This window comes from Lathyrus oleraceus, chromosome 1, assembly GCF_024323335.1.
Source record: "Lathyrus oleraceus cultivar Zhongwan6 chromosome 1, CAAS_Psat_ZW6_1.0, whole genome shotgun sequence".
Taxonomy (NCBI): Eukaryota; Viridiplantae; Streptophyta; class Magnoliopsida; order Fabales; family Fabaceae; genus Lathyrus; species Lathyrus oleraceus.
In genome coordinates, this window is record NC_066579.1 from 57,072,392 (window position 1) to 57,097,154 (window position 24,763).

Consider the following 24,763-nt stretch of genomic DNA (forward strand, 5'->3'; position numbering starts at 1 on the left):
TCGGTTCATCAATGACTTTGTGTCAGATGAAGCAATACAAGTATGGATGAGATAGGTCCATCCCTTTTGATCTTTCTTTTAATGTGTGGTATGTTTTAGGAGTTTGGTTCATTATACCAAATCTCTAACATGCATTAACACCTAAATTTTTATTTCCCGACCTCAGATAGTTGTGACTTCTACATAAGTCCAATTATGATTGCTTAACATAGAGCTAAATTTGACCTTAAAGGCATAACATTCTAGTAAGTGAGATTGTAAGTCTCCCATCTTTCATGGTATTGTGTGGAAACTTGGTCTTTTTTTCCTTTCTATGGAAGATGTCTTGGTTCAAGGATCCATGTTTGTGAATAGATGGTTGAGTGTTCTCCAAAGAATGACTTAATCAATTGAAAAGCAAGACTCCACTAACATTCAGTTAACCTTGACTAACATTTGACTAGCTCTTATTAATATTGCTTTACTTTGAAGTCATTTACTTTATGTAATTTAATTTCTAAGCCATTTACCATTCACTGCCGTTTACATATCATTTAACTTGTTTATATTTATGCTATTTTCACTTTGCTCATTTGAGCCATATATTGTGATTGTATATATTTTGTTTGTGTATTTTGATTGTATTAATGGTCTTGAGACCTTAAAATACTTAATAAACAACAAAAAACCCTAAAAAAAGTTTGGTGGACTGTTGATCTTGATCTGAACTTTTGGACTTAGAATAAGCAACATTCCCTGTGCAAAAAGGACTTGGCCAATGCCAACATTTTAAGACCAAGTTATTGAGAATTGAGCCTTCATCTGATGCAAGTATTGGGATTCATTTGAGCTTAACATGGGCTTGATATAAACTATTATTTTAATCTTGTGTCTAATGTTTTATTCTAAGTGGATCAAAGAGTATTTCATCTGATACATGAGAAGACAAAGAAGACTGCTAGCTGTGGGATTTGCTTGCTTGGATGTAGCCATATTTATTTGATGCCTTGATCTTCATGATGTCTGATATTGCTAATGGCTTGTTGATTATTGATTGGTTCAAATTCCAAAGGGAAAGTGGATTTTCTATATGACATTCTTATCTGTTGGATTGCATCCCATTGGTCAGATCTTTTCAACTCTTAACTTTTAATTTTATGCCTAGGATTAGTCTCTCCATCTTCTCCCACTTCTTAAATTTTAAAATCTTCCCCCCTTTCAAAAACTTTCTTTGCTTGTGTTTTCAAACTTAGACTTTGTTTAAATGATTAGAAACTTCGGGCTTATGCCAATGAACTTTCAAACGTTTTTCTTAAACCAAACTTGTAAATAAATCTAATCATATTGACTTAAAATTTCAAAAGACAAAAAGAACTAACACTCATTCAAACTTTTGGACCCTTTGTGTCTCTTTTCACTTAACTTTTGATTAAAAACAATCCACTCATTTTGAAATTGTTACCACGAACTATGATGTTTTGATCCCTTATTTTTATGTTGATACGTAGGCACAAGTCCGAAGGTCTTGTCAAACAGAAAAATATTATCAATGAATTCTTTTCTCATCCCCACACTCTATTTTTCTCCAACATCTTTTATACCAAAAACACATATACACATAAAAAGGGCTCCCTAGGAGTACCTAGGACACTTTGGGTGCTAACACCTTCCCTCTGTGTAACCAACCCCCTTACCTGTAATCTCTGGCATTTTATTAGTTTTGATTTGAAAACTTCTTATCTTTGGGTTTTGTTCGTACTTTTCTCTTTTCCTTTGGAAACAATAAAAGTGCGATGGCGACTCTGGTTTTATTGATGTTAAGCTTATCCATAGTCTGATGGTCATGAATTTACTGCTACAAAAATTCAAAGCTTTTCACAAATGACATGTTATTTCCGTTCTACTGCAATACAAACAACACTTAAACCTCACATGCGTGAGTATACAAGCTATGTTTAACTACTAGTATGCGATTCAAGCGCACCCGTTCTACCGTAATACAAACAAACACTTAAGTCTCTCATGCGCGATTATACAAGCAACATTTAACTACTAGAACACGAACATTAACGTCATTAAATAAAAACAACCAACAAATACTTATTTTCTACCCTACGGACTACAAAGCTCTGATTTTCTCATTGTACCATGAGAATACGTAAGCACAGGATTCCGAAATCCCGGTGAGCACATTAATTAAAAACTTATTTTCCCCCTCAATTAAAACCAATTGCAAGTAACCTTTAGATACTAACACCTATCAGTGCAAAACAATCAAAGCGGTTCCCATTGAGTACAATAGATTTAAGGGGTGCTAATACATTTCCCTTGCATGACCGACTTTCGAATTCCCTCTTGGTTGCGACACCCATCTTCTTATATTTTTAGGGTTTTATTGATATTTTTTCTTTCCTCTAGAATAAATAAAATCCAATGACGATTCTGTATTTTTTGTAGTGTGACAATTTTCCAACTCTTTAACCAATTTCTGGTAGCTGTTAATAGAGGCACGGGGAAGGCCCATGTACCATCTGAGGGCGGCCTCCCTGAAGGTACCTGAAAACAACTAACATTTTAGGGAGTCTGGTGCTCATATGATGACCATATGCGTATTGATGGAGGCAACATGTTCATAGAGGTTACCGCTTCCATCAAGCTTGGACAAGGATAAATGTTTGAAACCTTCGGGAACAAGGGCCCCCATATTTTTTTTGAGAGTGGTTGGGGATCCAGTAGTTCCACCTCTTCCGGGGGATTGACCTTCTGTTGGCGTTGTTTGATATTTTGGACGTCGTCTTTCAACATCCGATTGTAGCGTCGTAATTCGTCCATGGTAAGCCGCATCTCCGCAATGACCTCAACATCGTCTATACCGTTGGTACCCTCAGGAGTAGGGGATGAAACTCTTTTGTTTACCATGTCTGATAATGGTTGGGCGTAGGCGTTGTGGATAAGACGAGGAATGTGATGGTTGTTAAGAAGATGTGTGACCCATGTTAGTTTTGTCGGGCCTCACGTTAGGCGCCACTGTACCATCCAAAAAGTACAAATGTGTGAGTGTTCCCCTGCAAAGGCAAAAAGACTTAGAGGCCCTAATCGATATATTGCATGTTTGGGGGTGATGGCTAACTCACGACGGAGAGTAACCATATACAGTGGTTTTGAGGCTGTTTAAGGGACCATCTCACGTGAGGTGAGATGCTGTGTTGGTGTCCGACACTGCTCGGTTGTAGGCGGGCAAGTTAGATTGATGATATTATGGCTACTAAGAGCGAAGTGCTCTTTGAGTAGTAGTGGATAGGAACAAATATATATTATTTGAGAGTCTGTCCTTATCCCCTTGAGGGATAATGTATTTATTTATAAAGATTCTTAGGATTTTTGCCCCCTAGACGTGGTTTTAATCATTCCCCACTTACTAGGGAGGATTATTGACTGCCTATCTTTTCGGAGTCAACGATGACCTTCTCTTGCGTGACTCCTACATCTACGGACCCTCCCAGACAAATTCCCTAAGTTTCGTTCAGATGGACCATCTAATGGATGAGGGCGTCCTAACCCAGGACTTCCCAAATATAACACTATAATATTATATTAGTTATTTTCGCTAATTAACAATAAATTTAATGATCGATTTTTAACATAATAAATTAAAAAAAATTAAAGAACCAACATGATTATTATTATTATTTTTATTTAAGGGACCAACTCCAAAATACAAGATAAACAAATATTAAGCCATAAATTAATTATATTTTATATAGTGAATTGAACTAAAGATATGTTCAATTGAATTAGTTAGGTTTAGGTGTCCAAGATGTGCATAAAAAACAATGTTGTATCTTTATTGGCATTGAATTTATTATTAGAAAAAGTGGATGTTTATTGGCATTGAACTTATATATTATAGACCAATACTTTATCAAGTATAGCCGTTGCATCTCTCTCACGCTCCTTCTCTTTTTCTCTGCCGTTTTGTGGTTCCAGCTACGCGCATTTCATCATCTGTCTCTCTCTCTCTCTACACTCACACCATATCTCTCTTTCCACTCTAACCCACTCACAAATCTTCAATATTTCATCTCAATTTCAAACCTTATTGTAATTACCGATTTACACTCCCGAAACCCTAACCGCATCCAACGAGACGCTCCCGAATTATCGATTTCCGTAGCTGAAATTAACAATTCAATAGCCTTCACAAGACCAATCTTTGCGACGAATATGGCAGAATTAGATCCGTCTAAGAAAGTAGCTGATAGGTATCTCAAACGTGAGGTCCTTGGTGAAGGTACCTATGGTGTCGTTTACAAAGCCATTGATACCCAGGTAAATCTTCTCCGCTTCTAATGTTGTGTTTTCATTTAATTTGTTAACTGATTATGAGAAATTTCAATGAAAAAAAGATTTTTTTTCTCCCTGGGTTGTGAGAATTGGACCTTTAAATAAAATTTGGAAGTTGCAAGAGATGTTTGAATGTGTTATAGATAAATGGGTGTTAAAGGAATCTTGAAATAAGAAGAGAAAATGCATGTTTATATTGAACTTTGGATTAATGTAATGACTCATGTTGCATTTAGTATTTGGGCCTAGGAAAATATTCACGATTATGTTTCTTAAGTTGTTTAAGTTTGGATTTGATGTAGTTGTGTATTTTTCTTCTAATTAACTTGCAATGGTCAATTCAAATTTTTTTTTTTTTTGGAGTGGCGAGGGTTACTAGCAATGTTATCAAATATCCGCCATGGCAGCGGATATACATGATGTTGGGCTTGCCCCAATGGTAAATATTGTCCGTTATTGCGGGCTTTTCTGCTATAATCTGCTATAAGGGTGCCGCAAAGTGGCACTGGCCGATATGGCGGGTTTTGGCTCTCCACCATGGACCGCCATCCGCCATAGACAACACTGGTTTCTAGTTGATTTTGTTCTGGATATAAGATTGCATATGTCTTTATCTGCTGGCTTTTTATTCAATAGTGAAAATGATAGCACATCAGTAGTACTATTATGATCCTGTGGTCCTTACAAAGGTGTATTATTTCATGGACAGACAGGACAGACGGTTGCAATTAAGAAGATTAGGATTGGCAAGCAGAAAGAAGGGGTGAATTTTACAGCTCTTAGAGAAATCAAATTGCTTAAAGAGCTCAATGATCCAAATATAATTGAGTTGATTGATTGCTTCCCACATAAAGGGAATTTGCATCTTGTGTTTGAATTCATGGAAACAGACCTTGAAGCTGTCATAAGAGACCGAAATATTTTCCTTTCACCGGGTGATATCAAATCTTACCTTCAAATGACGTTTAAAGGTCTTGCTCATTGTCACAAAAAATGGATATTGCATAGGTGGGTAATTTAACTAGTTTGGTCATTAATAATTGAAATGTATTATTAGTTCATAACTGAAAAGTTTTCTTGTGTATTTTCAGGGATATGAAACCTAATAATTTGTTGATAGGACCTAATGGACAGCTGAAACTTGCTGATTTTGGTTTAGCACGAATATTTGGAAGCCCGGATCGCAGGTTCACTCATCAGGTTAATTTTTTGATGTACAATAGCATGTGGATCCCTTTGAAAATATGAGAGTAAGCATGTAGACCACTTTGGAAATTGTTCGAAAAAAATTGCGTGGCCATCCCTATGTTCGGTTATTTGTCATTTCGTTTGTTTGCTTTCATTGCAGCGGTACAACACTATAAATGTGTTGGATTGAACCGGTGGGTTTATTCCCACATTGCCTAGAGATATCAGATATGGCTTTTGTAATGCTTTTAAGGTTTGGACAATCCTCATCTTATAAGCAAGTTTGTCGGCTGAGTTAGGACCAAGACCTAAGATGACATCAGAGCTATCTTAGATCTATTAGATCCCATATTATCAAAGCACTAGACCTAATAGCCCTTGGCAATTAGTAAAAACCCAAATTTTGCATTAGCCAGAGATAAGACCCAAGTAGAACTTATAAAGTCTAGGCAATCCTCACATAACCAAATTTTGCATGGTTGAGTTTTTCTTGTTGGGTTGCTTGTATCACCGGCGGCCCAGGACTAACGTGATGGGTTGTGTTGAAAAATCTGCCTCAATTGCTGCCACCCCTAGGTCTTTTATTTTGCCACTTAGTCAGCATTCATTGCACTGGTGCAACACCTTTAGTATGCTTGGTTGTGCATCAGGCCCAGTAGCCCTACGTTTGGGGGATTATGAAGTCTAGACAATCACTGTATTACAAGCCGGCCGGTATTGTAGAGTTGTGTTAGGTCTAACCCAAATTCCAAGGGGGCATTTGTTTCATAGTATCAAAATTTAATTCCAGAAATAATTTTCCCAGTCACAACTTTGCAGGAAATAAATTTTTTAAAATAGTGTTTGGGTAGTATTGTTAATTGCCAGGAATCTTATGTTTTATTTTCAATTTGTATTCACAAAAATAGATATTACAATTCCTAAAATACCCTTCCGATTAAACTTGGTCTTGTAATAAGGTATATTATTGTGATTTCTGAAGTTAGCGAATCATTGGAATAAATAATGCAGGAATAGTGGTTTTATTATATGTTTCTGGAGAATTGGAATATGAATATTATATAAGTATCTATTCTAGGTCACCAAATCATTATTTTATCATAAGAAACAATGGCACTGGAGTAAAAGCACTTGTAGCAAACTTGCAAAATGGAATGAAGGTGCTTCCAAGATCGTAAATAAAAAATTAGACGCAATAGAACATTGAAGAAAAACAATTAGACGCAATAGAACATTGAAGAAAAAACAATTAGCCGATAGAGACAGAGGAAACAATTACATTAATTGTACAGGTGGAGTCACACGGTTAGTGGAGGCCACGGTTAGTGGAGGTTAGTCCAGTATTTTTACACACAAACTGATTCTATTACCTGGGAGTGAAAAATTTCCCACTTCTATTAGAGGGGATTAGAAAGCTGGGCAACGTGGGTTAAAAGTCTTTCGTCCTGGGAACTATTCTGGGTTCCATTATACAAACAAGGGAATCTTTATTCCCATCCTTAGATTCCAAGGAATATTTTTAGAATCCACAAATCAAACCGCAAGCAAGCATTCTTAGTAAACTGTGAATATAAATTAAATTATAGCATTAATCATCCCTTCCACAGGTTCTTTAATCGTGATTTTCTAGGATAACTATGTTAGTGATGTGTAATCTTTTGAACTAGTAGCAGCTTATATTCAAACTTCTACGGCATAGAAAAAATCTTTTTGAACCCTTGTTTGTCCTTAGATTTAAAAGTTAGTAGTCTCCCCACATGTTAACTTTTGCAAAATATTGAACATTACTTTTTCTTTATGTCTGTATTCTGCACTTTCTCTTAATAAATCTCTCGTATACACAAATAGGTGTTTGCACGGTGGTATAGAGCACCTGAGCTATTATTTGGTACAAAGCAGTATGGCCCAGGAGTAGATGTTTGGGCTGCAGCCTGTATATTTGCTGAGCTTCTTCTTCGTCGACCCTTTTTGCAGGTAAACTATGATTCTCATAGTGATGGATTATTTATGTGGTAAATCATAAATGGTTGATATTCTGAAAACGATGGGATAGTTTGTTTTTCTTACTCATAACAAAATTACCACTTATCAGCCATATATCATTTTAGGATGAGAATAACCATTTAACTTTATCACGTAGTTTGAATTGCAGCCTCAATAACCATTGAAAGTTGTTCTACTGAATTAGGATCAGTTCAGAGGAGCTGGTGCTTTGGTGTAGAATATATAGAAATTATTGACTATTATTAGTTTTGGCTTCCATTTTATTCCTGTTTTGATTTTTTCTCATGCAGTTTTCTTTATAATCTGAATGTATAATGTCATCATCTATTGCATGGATTGATTTTATTCATTTGTTTCTGCGTGCTTCATCATTGTTAAAAAAATGTGATTGGGCCTAACTCAATCCTACAAAACCGGCTTGTAGGGTGATTTTATTCTTTTGGTTAGTAATTTCATGAGTTTGGTTTTATTGATAGGGTTCAAGTGATATGGACCAATTAGGAAAGATTTTTGCAGCATTTGGAACTCCATCTCCTTCTCAGTGGTCTGATATGGTATACCTTCCTGATTATGTTGAATATCAATATGTGCCTGCCCCTCCTCTGCGTTCTTTATTTCCAATGGCAAGTGAGGATGCTTTAGACTTGTTGTCTAAGATGTTTACATATGACCCAAAGGAACGAATTTCAGTGCAGCAGGCATTAGAACACAGGTATTACCTTAAAGATTCTGTTAAAGAAAAATAAATAGTAATTTATTTCTTTTTCGTTTTCCTTAATTTAATCTCCTCTTTCACTTCAGATACTTTACTTGTCCTCCTCCGCCCACAGATCCAGATAAGCTTCCAAGACCCGCCCCTAAGAAAGAAATTAAGGAGTCAGATTTGAATCCACGTGAGGGTCCCACAGTCTTATCACCTCCTAGAAAGACTAGGAGAGTAATGCCAGGGCGTGATGGTCTTGAAGGAAGTTCATTGCAAGGAGATAAGGTTGATGATACTCATTCTAACCGGAAACAGGCCGCTGGTGAAAATAATACCGGGAAGAATGATCCTGCACCAATGTCACTAGATTTTTCTATCTTTGGATTAAAGCCTCCAAATAGACCAACAATTAACAGGTAAGTAGATAATAATATTGATCTTCCAAGCGTTTCAAAGTGGTATTTTAGTTTGTACTTTGTGATAATAAGTAGATAGTAATATTCTTGAGCTTACATATTAAACCATAAACATTTTATTAATGTTATTGATAGGCGAAAATATGAAAGTCCTAATATTTGTTTGTGCATTTTTATTTCATAACCAAATGGAATCTCAAGGTTGGATGTAATTTTATTTCTATATTTAAACAGTAGGACTGTGTGAATGCAACAATACTAGTACCAAAGTAGTTAATCCCGTATAGTGGCGCAGAGCGGCTGATCCAAAAAATGGGATTAGCGTACATCAAAATGTCTCTATTTGATCATTTTGGCAAATTACATGAATAATTATCATAAACATATGGAAGTGCTGAGGGAAAAACAAAGTCCAGAGAGAGGTGAGAGAGGAACTTGTGATTTTTCTATGGATCAACTGAAGTGCTGAAACGTCTGGTGAAGGAAGGTTAGGTTTGAGTCTCAACTCAAATTTGATTGAAAAACCCAAAATTACCCTTAAAACATGATAAATTTAAAGGGTAATTTCAGTTTTTAAGGGGGGAAAAGGATAACAGGTCGGGAACTGCTACCCGCTATTTACCCTATATTAGCCGCCATAATGTTCTGCACCGCTAAGGTTCTTGCCATAGTGGTCGGCCTCCGCTCGGCTATAGTGGGATAGTGCCGCTATTGGCCCTTATTGACTACTCTAACAAGTACTAGGTAGTATACCAAAGTGCTTTCCTGCACTGTGGTGCATTCTATGATGAAATACATCACGGATCATGACTGGTGGGAAATCTTATACGGCAAGGGATATATAGAATACTTATTCATATTTTGTTTAGATATTTTAAAAATGCTGCCCAAATGCTTTATATCTTTTAATATTTTTACTTGTAAGCTATCTGTTTTAATTAGTTCTATTTCTTTTGTTCTGCAGTGCTGACAGATCACATTTAAAAAGAAAATTAGATCTAGAATTCCAGTAACAAAGAATGAACATTCTATACAACCATGCACCAGTACCAAGACGTTTGTTGCTTCTCTGATAAAATGCTATGAATAAGCTTTTATTGTATTTCTGTCATTCCTTATCTTTATTGATCTGCATGAAGCTGCTATGAATGTGTAGAGATGTTTAAATGAAGAAGTTGCAGTGCAAGCTGATAAGCATCTCATTTCAGCAGTATTTCAGAGACCAAAAATAACTTATCATAGAAGAAAAAGACACAGTAACCATACTCTGTTGACTCCCTTTGTTCTCAACTTGTGTTCTGTGTAAAAAAAAAACTTGTACAAGTCCACGGAAGAAGGCTTTGAGTGAGGGCATTTTCTGTAGCCATTGCTGTATCTGACTCTAGTGGAAGCAGTGTTTGGCAAGACCGATTTTTGACATTAATTTGTTATTTATCATAAGAGAAATTACTGTTTACACTTTGAGGGTAAAATATGTACTTTCTTGGCTGCTTCAGACAGGTTTTCGTTTACTGAACAAAATATTTTGGAAGAGATGTTGGTTGATTGCATGCTTTTATGAGTGTGGTTTGTTCCATAACAGGATGAATGCTTTGTTAATTATTTTGCCAAAAAGTTTATAAAATTTGAAGTATACTTTATCTAAGAAGTTGCAGTATCTATCTATTTATGATGGCAATGGGTAGTAAAGTACTAAGGTATCATTCTCATAGCCGCATGTTCAGAAAAATACCATTACTAAAGTTCATATTTGTGTCATTTTATTTGTCTGTATGTTATGGGTACTTAAATATTTTTTTTTATTTGTGTTTATATTAAAAATAATCCAATCAATTGTAAAATATTATGTTAATTTTGGTTTTTAATAACATTTAAAAAATTGTAAAATATTTTAATATTTAATTCCTATGCATATAGTTGCAAGAGGCACCATATCAAGTCTTGAGGTTGAGTATCTATTGACAACTTCTTGGTTGGACGATAGGGAAAGAAATGATTTTCCATAGTTTCTGGACGAGTACGCGAGAGTAGGGGAAAAATTGGTTTTTCCTCAAATCTTGGTGGGATAGGCTAGGTGACTCAGGGTCAAGCACGTGAACCAGGAGTGTGTTTGCCCGGTTATCGAACAACTTCTTTGGTCCGTTTTGTCATGGGTTATCCCTTCATAGGATCAATAGAACTGTTTTAATCTACTGTCCCTTAAGCATGAGGTTTGAGAATGGCTAAGTGATCTACTGTCCCTTAAGCATGAGGTTTGAGAATGGTTAAATGATTAACTTTAAACGAACAATAACCATAGTAAAGTACATGATAATGAATTATTTGAGATTTTCTTTGGACGAATCCTTCAAACGTTGCTTGGGGCGAGTTCCTCAAGTATTGCTTGAGACATGTGTAACATTTAATATTTAGGCACGCTCCTGCCTCTTGTCTCGGGAAGGCGCAACCATTGTTAATTGTTGATGATATGCATGCAGATATTCAGCTATAGATGCTTTAGCTTTCTAACTTCCGACGCATGCCTATGTTACACAAATGAAAATCTATACGATCGAGGTCGTTTACTTTTATAATAATAGGGTTCTACTTTATTCTTTTTCAAGCTTTTCCTAAGCTCTTCTATTTCTCCCAAGTACAAATTTTTTCTTAAAAATTCTTCACAAGCTTGACTGCATCTTTCAACATTTTTCTGGTAATTGCAATTATTAGAAATCATTGCGATGTGGGAATATTGTATGAAGAATGCTAGGTGAGTTGATGGGACAGTTGATTACAAGCTTTTCAAAATAAAGACGTTTGGAAGTTATGAGTGTATCTCTGAATTTAAGAGTGACAATGACTCCTTTTTCCCCCTTGCTTTTCCATAAAGTTCAAGATCATTGATGGTGTCTGCCTCTTCAAAACGCATTGAAGTTGAAGATTATGAGACTACCTTCATCACTCAGGAAAATGTGAATTTTTTATGCAAAGGAATTAACTTGTTAGCAACGGGCAACGAGTCAGAAGTAATTTTAGATCCTTGTTCTGAAGATGAGTGGGTTAACATGGTTTCCCCTGTTGGTACCTATGACAACTTCTTTTTTCTATATCTCCGAATTATTCATGAGTTTGGGGTGCGAGATCCATTCACTCTATTTGAGTATGAGGCTTTGACAACCATGAACATTACCTCTCCCAAATATCACTCAACGATTGGGCGTTCATCAGAGCGCTCAAAATCATGTAGTCTCCTGAAGGACGCACCTACCATAAGCGTTTTATTTTCCTTCTATGACACTAAACCAACATATAAAAGAGGTTGGGTGACCTTGGGCGCTTTGTCGAGAAAGGTCCTCTTCACCCCCACACTTGAATAAACTTAAAAACTAGAATAATTAGTTTGTGAGGGTGAGGGGGCGAGGGAACACATCCATGGTGATACTAGGGGAATATGGAGATTATCGCTCCCCCTATACTGGACTAGCGATCCTTTGATCATAAACGACTTCAACCAGGGTTACTTGACCATTACAGAGATTGAGATTGTCGACGTGTTGAAGGCATTTTCCTTAATGAGCTCCAGGGAGTTGGAGGAGCTTGACCACCATGATGATTGGGAGAAGAAAACCGATGAATACTTGTTTAAATTTAGTTTCACTTAAGTGTTTTTGTTTACCGTGAAAATTGGTAAACAATCTCGGGTCTCTAAAAATGGTTTACTTTACAGGATCAACCAGTGAATCCTAGGACATGTGCTATTGTTAAATTATATTTGAAAGTCTATGAACACTTCGGTAATGCCCATGATTTGAGAATGTTGTTTAAAGTTTAAAAGTAAATGCATAATTTCTAAAGGAATTGCAATAAAGAACTTCAAAGTAAATTGCAATAAGAAAGAATAGTTGATAAACTGCAAATAACTTCAATTGAAATGAAAATGGTGATTCATACGTACATTCTCAACGAATTCGTTTCTCAAACACACTTAGATACTTAGAGTAATTTGCAAGTATTTGTACAATGATTGAACACCCGGAAATCCTATACACTAAGACCCCTTAAGTCGAAAATAACTGCTATCAACGGTCTTTTCTCCAGAAAATGACACATTTCGCTTGCATGCCTTCACTTCGCCGTAGCTTTACATGTGTCATTTTAGATAAATGGATAAGGAAAAAATACAGTTATCATCCTTATTCAAAATTCAAAATCTTTCGTCGAACGTAGTCTTAGTATTGCTTCCGTCAAAGTTGCAGTCTAAACTAAGAAATATGTCTAAGTCCTAAACCCAACATTTCCCTCTTATACAAAGGACCTCTTCGACTAAGATCTCCTAAAATACTATTTGTCGAAGTCAAAACATCTTAAAAATATTTCTTTTTATCATCATACTTAATCTAACCTTGGCGTCGAAATCTCAGCTAACAAAGTACTCCCCAAAAATGTCATTTTCGACTACATGGAGAAAAAGGCATTTTTTGAAAGTCTCTTTCGACGCCACAGACTTTCCATCTGCTATGAAGTCATAATCATCATGACACTTTCTCTCAAACGTCTTCTCAAAACTATGCGAGAATATTTATTGCAATCATCACGCTCCTAGCTCCTAGGAGATTGTGGGCTAGCTCAACTGCCACCTTTTTATCGCTTGTCCTCCGACTGGCACGTGTTCCACCATATTTTCAACCATTAATGTTTGAAGTGAACCTCTTCCACTTCACTCATCTATAAAAAACGAACGCTAAAATTTTCCAACTTTTTCCATTCTGAAAACTTCTCTTAACAAAGAAGAAGTTCCTTCTAAACTCTTCATCTTTTACAAAACAAAACCCAAATTTTTCTTCAATCTTGCTGCATCAATGACGTCTTCTACCAAAGCTGCTAAAGATTCAACAAAGGCCATAAAAGACTCCAAGAAATCATCCAGTCTTGCTCCAGTTCACAAAGTATTAGGTCCGAACGCTGTAGGTAACCAACAGTATATACCCGAGACTCCACTTGCTGAAGAAAAGAGAAGAATCTACCGATCACAGGTATTGATTCCTATTTCTGGTAAAATGTATGCTATGTTAGGACCCCTATCAGATACAACTGCAAATCCTGATAGTCTTAGGGATTTTTTCCCAACATACCATCGTTACAAACTCATAGTTAATGGGAAGAAACCTAGGGATAATGATGAAATTGAAACTGATGAAAACCCACATCCTGACAACCAAATCACTCCTTTGATAGAAAAAACCATCGACCTAGACTATATGAATAACAATTTTAGGTTATTTCGATCTTGCCCTTTATTCAAGGATCCCTCAGATTATCTAGGCTGGTTAGGAAAGATAGAAAACAAGAAATCCCAAGTCTGGAAAAACATGGGTATCTTCGACATGATTCAATTGTCAAAGGTTGGACCTGTGTATTGCCAATCCATGTTAGTTTCTTCTTTGTATTTTTGAGATAACACCCACAACAATTTTCATTTCCTTGTGGAATGATGACACCCACACTCTTCAACATCACTGCTATCACTGGGCTCAAACCAACTAGGGAAACTTATGATCCAAACCTTATGGCTGAAGATACCATTTGCTTTGACACTACTAAAGCCACTTTCACCACCTACATAGTATACTACCATGATAAGAAATCCGTTGAAGTATCTGACCAAGAGCACATTGCTTTCCTATCTCTCTCTGGTTGTCCCACTGCATATTTTGCTTAAAATCTCTTCAAGTAGTGAAGAAGTTCCTAACCATGGCGAACCAACTTCATGTCAGACACAACCTTTGTCTCAGGGAAATGATCTTGGCCAATCTCTATGAGTCCTTAGAGGAAGGCGCCACAACTCTCAAGAACTTTCAACCCAAAGGGAGCCTGCTACTTTATGGTCCTTTCTGGCTAATGCAACTATGGTTGAATGCTACCTTTGAAGCATCTTTGCCAATTCGTAATCCCATAAATGTAGAGGCTGAAGAGATTAAGAATAATATGATCGAAGGAACATGCCTTGCTTTGCTGACTCCTAGTGATGAAGGACTGAATCTGCAACAAACCTTCACTGGATATGTAATGATGTTCACCAAACGCTATAACTTCACCACATCCATGGATCCCTTTGCCAACAAGATACATGGCCCTGAGTGGTTCACAAGAAAGTTCCCTGCTCCGTCGAAAGACCAAGAAGCGTAATCTCTTACCATATGGTGTCGTATTCGCGAAAAACAACCGGCGGGAAAAGACACAGAGCCGCCACCGTGCGTTATTTATCCCAAAGGAGGGAAAGGAAACGCTCGAAGTAAACCTAAGAAAGGGAAAGGAATGGTCTTACGACCAGAGATTGCTAGGATCGGGAGTCGGTTACGCAAGGGGAAGGTATTAGCACCCCTCACGTCCGTCGTACTCGACGGGATCCACGCTCAAAAGAATAGAATAAGGTTGCTAAATAACTGCTCAAAAAGAATGCACACACACTGGAATAAAACACAGGTGAAAGAAGATGGAGGAAGCGGACTCGGCAGGATGTCGCATCCTGGGCCTACGTAGTTCGTCAGAAACAAACATCAGAGTCAACGTAGTTCGGGGAAATGGGAAGCGGGCTCGCTAGGATATCGCATCCTATGCCTACATATCTCATCTGGAATGAGAATCAGAGCTACCGTAGTTCGGCTAACGCACGCCGAAACAAAACACAACACAAAGACGCTGAAACGTCAAAAGAAACTCGCAAATGGAAACAGACTGCCAATGGCTGGTCTTACGTCCGACTCCAAACAACAAACACAAGGAAACTGAATGCCAATCAATGGGCTTACATCAAACTCCAAACAAATAAACAATCTCTAACCAGCGAACACCAAAGGTAGAAAGCAAATTGACAAACTAAAAGGGAGTCTGGAACTCGAGCCTAGAAGTTGTCAAGCAAAACACACGCAAAAAAAAGAAAAGGGTGCCCGGAGAGATCTCGCATGATCTCCTGCCTACGTACCTCATCTGGTATGAGGATCAGGGCGACGTAGTTCCCCTTAATAGGGGAGAAACTCTCTCCTAACCAGAGACCGGGGAATAACAAACTAAAAGGGAGACTGACTCGAGCCTAATAGTTGTCATGTAATCCACAATGGCCCTAGGTCGAGGTATCTAAACAGAACCTAACTCGCACAGGAAGCAAGTCAATACGAACAGCAAATCAACATGTATGAAAAGCAAACACGCAAGAAATCATCACACTCTATATGCAAACAAGCGGCTCATACAAGGCTGGGCTTTAGTCAAGGGGTCATATCAACCTCGACAAACAAGCCAACATTGGAAGGGTATGATGAAGCTCTTAACCACTGACATTGACCGTCAGGGTGAGCAGATGAAAGGTAATGAGGGTTGGACCTCATAGCTCTTAACCCTGGCCTGGGTGAGCTTGAATCAATGAAAGCGTGGGGATCCAGAATGAGGGACCCTGCTCCACTTGACTGACACTGTACAAGATTTGAGGGACATGTCCAAGAGCATCAACACGTAGTGCGAGCATAATGGACGACTCAACGATTAACAGGGGACTGGCTACTAGTCCCTTCTATCTGTCAATTGCCTCTTCACTTAGGAGGACTTGAAGTACATGGCACAAATATAAACAATCACAGTCATTGCCTCTTAAGGAGGACTTCAGCCAAACGCCTGCCAAAAAAGCGACAGGGCTTCCAGACTACATGAAGTTAGAAGGCTAAACTACCTCAGTGGTTTATAACCACACTCCAAAGCAAAGCAAAAGCAAGCTAGAAGCAGCTAATATACCTGTACAAAAGTCAAACAAGTCAACATTGTATTCAAACAAACCAAAATAGAAAATCACCAGTGGTGCTTATTCATCATCTACACAAGGCAAGTCAAAATGTAAGCAACTCAAGTAAGTTCATCTCCAAGGAACCTACAACACAACAAAGATTAGTGTACAAAATAATTTGCATCTCAAGTCATGAGATCAACATCAACCATTAGGACTAGAAGCTTGAACCTGAAATGCAAAGCTCAAAAGGTGAGTACAAACCACTAGTACAAAGACTAGGATCAAAGGCAAAGCAAAAAGTCAAAACAGAAGTTGATATTCAACATGAAGCACATTTAATCAAGTAAGAACATGTCCTAAAAAGGATCAAATCCAAATCCTAAGGAAAGGTCATCAACTAATCATGATAAAGCAAATGCACACAATGGTGACCACAATTGGACATACAAATGAGAAAATGCACATTAAATCAGAAACACATCCAATGATCATGAAATTTTTTATGTGCACACAACATGTTAAACACAAGCCTCATACAAAGCTCCAGAAGAGATCAAATGGCCTAGGAATGAAAATGAACAAGTTGAATACCAAATGTGTGACACAAATTGTCACACAACATGTCCATGTGTCTAAAACAGAGATGGAAAATGATAAAAATGCCAAACCAATTCTCAAAAATCATGTTATGTGTTAGGAACCAGCATGTCAAATTTCAAGCCAATTGGATCAAGAATGAGCATTTCACAATTAATTGAATGTAGCATGGTAATTTAGCATACATGTTCAAACACACAATCTCAATTAAAAAACCAGAACCAATCAAATCACACAAATGACATCTAAAAATAAAAGACATCAATACAATTAAGTGAAAAAAAATTGGGAGCAATTTGGATTTGTTTTCAATTTTTTAGGATTTTTGCAAATTAATGAAAATAAATGAATTAACATGGAAATAATGTGGCCATGAAAATGAAAAGAAAATGGAAAACGTCATAACCAGGTGTTGAACCCAGGCCCTAGGAGTCACAAGGCGCGCTCAGAAAAGGTATTTCACAAAAGTACATGGCCAAGGATCGAACTGGCTCACTTTAGGTCAAAAGAGCGCCCAAGTAATTAATTCAAAAAAACCACACGCGGAGTATCGAACACAGGTTAAGACGGTTGGCGCTATGGGACAAAACGACGTCGTTTTGCGTTAAAACCCTAAGTTCATACCAGACGGCGGCCAGTACTGTTCATGGCGGTGGTTTCCACCGTCTTCCTCGTTGAGACGGTGGCGCAACAGTAGCATTCATAATTTTTTTTGCAGAATTTACAACCAAGCACATCAATGGAAAGATCTCATAATGTAGAATGCAAATATCACATTAGCTAAGCTTAGAACAACATATATTTCACGAATCAAAGGTAAGAAGTTTCATGCACCAAACTTAAAATCCACATAACTCACTCAATATTCATCCAAATTCAACGAAATTTATATCAGAATTCTCAGCATCCAAAAATCTACAATATCATGGCAATGAATTGGAGAAATAAGAGGTTCGAATTTTCACCAACCTGAACTTGCAGTGACCAAAACAGTGTATTCAAGCCTCCAAAAGCTCCAATCCTTCTCCAGTAACTGTCATACGGTGAACTGACTTTTTTGTGTTTTTTAATCGCAATGTCGCGGTTAGCAAGAGTCGCCACCGACTTTTCTTTTATCCAATAAGGAAAGGTGGAAAAGAACAGGAAAGACCTCAATTAGATTTTGGGTTCGGGAGGTACATTATACAAAGGGAAGGGGTTAGCACCCTTTGTATCCATGGTTATCCATGGGCTCTTAATTGCTCAATCATTTATGTTTTTTTTTTTTAGTTTGCAAAAGAAAATAGTGTCTGAGAAAGGTGGAGGAAATGTTTGAAAAGGAGAATTTAACTTTGTAATGATTCTTGTATGAATGTATACAAAGTGGTTATCTCGTTTAATTTTGAAAGTTATTTAGAAAAATATAACTCGGCAGTGATCCTAGTACGAATGTATGCTAAGTGGTGATTTTCCAAAAAGGATGTTTGAAATGTGTGAGGTGTGAAAAGTATTCTTTAGGTTATGAATGAGCAATTAAGGGTTATACCTGTCCGAGATCTTTCCGGGAATTTCCTTTCCTTAGGAGGGTAAAACTGTCCTTACTATTGAGAAGTAAGTAGTTTTATCCTTTGGATGTTACAGGGTCATCGAGGGGTCATCAATTGGTCATTGAAGGCAACAGTCGTGAGGATACCTTAGCATTCGAAGGGACTATCATCATTTAACCGTAGGCTACACCGAAGGGTCATCGAGGGACAAAATCATATTTTCGAAGGCAACGTCCGAGGGACCATGATTTATTTTATGATGATTTAACCGAAGGGTATTTGCTAAGGGTATCCCCATATCCGCGGGACATGACCGTAATACCGTAATCGTGGGGTCACAAAAGAGAGGTCCGATATCATTTATTTAAAGTCCATATTTTAAAGTTAATTAGGTAAATCTCCACATTAAAATCAATACATTAACAATGATACATTAAAAGTACTATATTAAAATTAATTGAGTAATCCAGAGTGAATTTCCATAAGGGTATCCCACACATAAGGTGGAACACCTGGCCAGCCGTTTCTTCGAGAATATGTAGCCTTTGCACAATTCAACACACGGGTTAGAGTATCGAGGTAAAATATAATTGAAATTGCACCACAACATAACAGACCCTAAATCAGACCAAATAATGCAGAATCATCATGAATATTGATCGGACAAACATAAGGCACCGCAGCAAAGAAACAAAACAGCCACTGCTTCGTTCGCTCCTGCCTCGCCTAGCGAAGGCTCAGCGAATGCTCGCTGCAGGCTCGCTTAGCGATGTGCTAGCGAGTGGCCACGGGTTTTGGATTTGATGGCAGCATGATCGCCGGAAACCTGAACTTTCATGGCATTGGATTACAGGCATAGCATAGACAATTATACAGGATATTCAGACATATTTAGATTCACATATGAAATCAAATTACATATCAAAACTTTAATCGTAATGCATCATGTATGTAAAGAATATCGATTGGAAACGCAAAACAGTGGTGATACGCAAACCTGTGTGCAATTGCGATGTTGGATTGCAATGTTGAAAGGGACTGATCACTCTGGATGTCGGCTTGAGTAGGGCGGCGGTAGCTTCGGTGCGGACGAGCTGCCTTCAGGGTTTCCTTACTCTGAATTCTCCGGGTTAGCAGGGTTTCTGTCCTTCTCTGTCCGTTTTGGTCTCTCCGTTTTCCTCTGTCCATTTTCGTGGCTGAAGAACTGGTATTTATAGTGGTAGTGATGACCTAATGGGCTCAGACTGAAGCCCGAAAATTATAATATTCGCCAGCTTCGCTAGGCGAGTCTGTAGCGAAGGTTCGCTAGGCGAAGGATTCGCTCGCCTAGCGAGCATGCAGTTTATGACCTAATGGGCTCAGAAGGAAGCCCAACCATTCTGGTAATCGCAAGCTTCGCTAGGCGAAGGAGTTGCTCGCCTAGCGAGCAAGCTGGTTTGGGCCCCTTCTGGATTGGGTCCGTTGTGAGCTGGGCTTTTGTTCCTTTAAGATCAGTGCCTTGCGGAATAAGTCGGAACGCCTTGAAAGATGCCTTGTAATATCAACGGGCAAATTTTGGGGTATGACAGCTGCCCCTGTTCAATATTCTTGAACCGAGAGAGTAGAATGGTATGTGCCGTTCGTGGTCTGGAGGTGAAAGATTATTGAACACTAGAATGCCCAAAAATTTGCGCCTGTCAATTAGTCTTGATGGAGATGGGCTTAAAGATGCCATCCAGGTAGTTTGATGATGAGGGCTCCAGATTGCGTCGTATGTTAGACGACACCTGGAGACATGGGTGTCATACCGGGTCATACACTAGACCGTATAGTGAGTCATCCATTATGCTGTTGACTTCGCTGGGGAGTCAGAGTGTGCTATATACTGCTGGGGATAAGGGCTCAGAATGGATCGTATGTTAGATCGTGTCTGAATACCAGAGTGAGTTGTTCACTAGGCGGATGGCTTTACTGGGGATGAAAGATCAGAAGGGATCGTACGCTAGATCGTATCTGAGTTGAAGGTCCAAATGGGTCGTACGTTAGACCGTATTGGAGTTGCAGAATGAGCCGTACGTTAGGCTGTATCTGAAGAAGAAAGTAGTCGTACGCTAGACTACACCCCGGAATGTACCGTACGCTAGGCAGCATCTGAGGATTTGAGTATCCAAATGGGTCGTATGTTAGACCGTATTGGAGTTGCTGAAAGTCAGAATGGATCGTACGTTAGATCGTATCTGAGCTGAAGGTCCAAATGGGTCGTACGTTAGACCGTATTGGAGTTGCAGAATGAGCCGTACGTTAGGCTGTATCTGAAGAAGAAAGTAGTCGTACGCTAGACTACACCCTGGAATGTATCGTACGCTAGGCAGCATCTGAGGATTTGAGTATCCAAATGGGTCGTATGTTAGACCGTATTGGAGTTGCTGAAAGTCAGAATGGATCGTACGTTAGACCGTATCTGAGCTGAAAGAGTCATATGTTGGGCTGAATCAGAATGAACCGTACGTTAGGCTGTATCTGATAATATTTGTTGTATTTGCAGTGAATATCTGGGGTGGGCTTAGAGATGCCACCATTGGGAGGATGTCAGAACGTTCGTCAGATGGATTATATCTGAGAGCTGTATTCGAATCTTGAATGTGATCAGGAGGATAATTAGCCTGAAAAATAAAGTTAGTTTCATGCAATGTCATGATGCATGAGATGTAACTGTTATATGCATGCGTATGTATATACATGCTATGAAATGATGTGAAGTATATGATGCAGAATGAAGTAAATGTGAGCATTGTATGCAGGCATGTAATATGAAATGATGTAATGAATGCACTATGCGTCTGAACATTCTTCCAGGGAACTCTACTGGGGAAATAAATCTCCTCTTCTGGTCGGAGGTATTGGTATTGATGACCCTGTCTCAGCTGGGGCATTTGACTTCTGTCTGATGGTAGAAACATTTGACAGAGCCTGGCTGGGGATAGAAGAGGTGACCAATTCGTCCGGTTTTGCCAATTTCTTCTGGGAAACAGCTGGTTCTTGTTGGGGAACAGAATTAGCGATGGACTCATTGGAAAGCGTGGTTACACCTTCTCCTTGGTCCTGAAGTCTCGTAGTAATTGCTATTTCTATTTTAGGCATGTATTTTTGTAAACATTAGTCATATTCAAATGCATAAATCAATTCAAATTAAATCAATGGACGTTTATGCAATCAAAACGGAGGAAGTAAAACAAAAGCATCTTTTTGGAAATAAAATTGGATTGATTTTGAAAGAGGGCCTACAAAGAGGCAATTTATGTACAAGGAGACAAACATCCTAGTAAGAGGACATTGCCAGGAAAACAGAGAGAAAGCTATGCAGGAGAAAATCCTATCGATTCTAATTTCACCACTGTCATTATGTCTTCAAGCATCTCGTCTCTTGCTGTCGGATAGAGGTGATTGGCTTGTTCAGTCCCTTGAACTTGGTTGAAGCTGACATAGAACGGGATGTAGTCATACGCTTTAATTCCTAATTTTTGCTTGGACCGCCTTTTCAGGTTTTCAGTCCATCGGGATACCCTTTTTTGCCCAAGCCGCCTTTTCAGGTTTTCGACTTGCCGGGTGTACATTTGTATATGTTTATCCCTAATTTTTTCCCGAACCCTTTTGGTTCGCCGGGATGCCCTTACTTTTGCCTAGGTACGTCGACCTAGCGGGTCTCTTTTACGCGTAGTATTTTTTAGCTATGTCCGCGTTCACAGGATGCGGGAAGTCTTCGCCATCCATTGTAGCAAGTATCATGGCTCCACCGGAGAATACCTTCTTAACCACAAATGGCCCTTCGTATGTGGGAGTCCACTTACCTCTGGGATCCCCTTGCGGTAGAATGATACGCTTGATCACCAAGTCGCCAATTTGATACACCTGTCTCTTGACTCTTTTGTTAAATGCCTGGGTCACGCGCTTCTGATATATCTGCCCGTGACAAACAGCCGCAAGTCTCTTCTCATCAATCAAATTTATCTGATCGAGCCGAGTCTGAATCCATTCATCCTCGCCTAAACCCGCCTCTTTCATGATCCTTAGAGAGGGAATCTGAACTTCCACTGGTAAAACGGCTTCCGTTCCGTAGACTAAAGAGAAAGGAGTTGCCCCCGTCGAAGTGCGTACTGAAGTGCGATAACCATGGAGAGCAAACGGTAACATCTCATGCCAGTCTTTGTATGTTACTGTCATCTTTTGTATGATCTTCTTGATGTTCTTATTAGCAGCCTCTACAGCGCCATTCATCTTTGGCCGGTACGGAGAAGAGTTATGGTGTTTAATTTTGAACTGCGTGCAGAGTTCAGTAATCATCTTGTTGTTCAAATTAGTACCATTGTCAGTGATAATTCTTTCAGGGATGCCGTATCGACAAATAAGGCTATTCTTGATGAACCGTGCCACCACATTCTTGGTGACAGAAGCGAATGAGGCTGCCTCTACCCACTTCGTAAAGTAATCAATAGCGACGAGAATGAAGCGATGTCCATTAGAAGCCGTAGGTTTAATCTCTCCAACCATATCGATGCCCCACATTGCAAAGGGCCAAGGTGCTGTCAACACGTTCAATGGAGCAGGAGGCACATGTACTTTGTCCGCATAGATCTGACACTTGTGACAGGTTCTGGAGTGATGGTGGCAATCAGCTTCCATGGTAGACCAATAATACCCTGATCTCAGAATCTTCTTGGCCATTGTATGTCCATTAGAATGAGTCCCAAAAATACCGTCATGCATGTCTTCCATAATCCTTTCTGCTTCCTTTCTATCCACACAGCGAAGCAGAGTCGAATCATGATTACGTTTGTATAACACTCCATTACTCAGAAAGAATTTAGCGGAGAACTTCCTCAGGAATTTTCTGTCATTGATGGATGCCCCTTCAGGGTATTCCTGAGCTTCTAAATATCTTTTTACATCGTGGAACCAAGGTTTCCCCTGTACCCTCTCAGTGTGAAGTTCATAACAGTGTGCTGGTTCATCCAACCGTTCAATAGTGATCCTAGGGGCTTCACTGTCCCATCTGACTCTGAACATAGATGACATGGTAGCTAATGCGTCTGCCAACTGATTCTCCTCTCGTGGAATATGTTCAAATGTAATCTCTTCAAAGTATGGAATTAATGTCATTACCCGCTCTCGATAAGGGATGAGATTTGGATGTTTAGTATCCCATTCTCCTTTGATCTGACTGATTACCAAGGCCGAATCTCCGTACACTCTCAAAAACTTGATTCGCCGATCTATAGCAGCTTTGAGTCCCAAAATACATGCTTCATACTCAGCCATATTATTGGTACAATGAAAACACAGTCTAGCAGTGAAAGGTGTATGGTAACCTCCGGGGGAAATGATTACAACACCAACACCATGGCCCAATGCATTGGAAGATCCATCAAAAACCATAGTCCATCGGGATCCCAGTTCGGGTCCTTCATCCAGTTTAGGTTTTTCATCATCAGTAACAAGCATGACATCCTCATCTGGGAACTAAAAATTCATAGATTGGTAATCATCCACTGCTTGATGAGCCAAATGATCGGCTAGCACGCTTCCTTTGATTGCTTTCTGAGTAGTATACTGGATGTCGTACTCCGTTAAGATCATCTGCCATCTCGCTATTCTTCCGGAGAGGGCAGGTCTCTCGAACATGTATTTGATGGGATCCATCCTAGAAATCAACAAAGTGGTATGATTCAACATATACTGTCTTAGTCGGCGAGCAACCCAGGCCAAAGCACAGCAAGTTCTCTCGAGCAGTGAGTATCTTGTTTCACAGTCGGTAAACTTTTTGCTCAGGTAGTATATGGCATGCTCTTTTCGACCAGACTCGTCATGTTGCCCCAACACGCACCCCATTGAACTTTCTAACACGGTCAGATACATGATAAGAGGTCTTCCTTCAACTGGTGGTATCAGAATTGGAGGTTCCTGGAGATATTTCTTGATTTTTTCAAAAGCCTCTTGACATTCGTCATTCCACATCATCTCTTGATTCTTCCTCAGTAATTTGAAGATGGGTTTGCAGGTAGCGGTCAAATGGGAGATAAATCGGGCAATGTAGTTCAAGCGTCCCAAGAAACCTCTGACTTCTTTCTCCGTACGGGGAACTGGCATTTCTTGAATAGCTCTCACTTTAGCCGGGTCAACCTCAATTCCTTTACCACTGACAATAAAGCCCAAGAGTTTACCGGATCTTACTCCAAAGATGCATTTGTTCGGATTCAATCTCAACTTGTACTTC

At 38.9% G+C, this 24,763-nt stretch overlaps 1 protein-coding gene across 1 annotated transcript; it reads left to right on the forward strand.

The window, feature by feature from the left end:
• The first annotated feature begins 3,885 nt into the window (after positions 1-3,885).
• Positions 3,886-10,165, forward strand: LOC127110072 (cyclin-dependent kinase D-3). Its single transcript, XM_051046078.1, has 7 exons — positions 3,886-4,308; positions 5,033-5,331; positions 5,415-5,523; positions 7,360-7,485; positions 7,992-8,227; positions 8,317-8,634; positions 9,599-10,165. Exons 1-7 carry the CDS (start codon positions 4,204-4,206, stop codon positions 9,645-9,647), a joined length of 1,242 nt encoding a protein of 413 aa, XP_050902035.1. The 5' UTR covers positions 3,886-4,203; the 3' UTR covers positions 9,648-10,165.
• The last annotated feature ends 14,598 nt before the right edge of the window (positions 10,166-24,763 follow it).

What these genes read in the sequence shown, in the direction of transcription:
- LOC127110072 (XM_051046078.1), top strand. Translation starts at nt 4,204, where the DNA reads ATGGCAGAATTAGATCCGTCTAAGAAAGTAGCTGATAGGTATCTCAAA. An exon ending in CAGCAGGCATTAGAACACAG is followed by an intron (nt 8,228 to 8,316) that starts GTATTACCTTAA and finishes CTTTCACTTCAG; the next exon opens with ATACTTTACTTGTCCTCCTC. An exon ending in AATAGACCAACAATTAACAG is followed by an intron (nt 8,635 to 9,598) that starts GTAAGTAGATAA and finishes TTTGTTCTGCAG; the next exon opens with TGCTGACAGATCACATTTAA.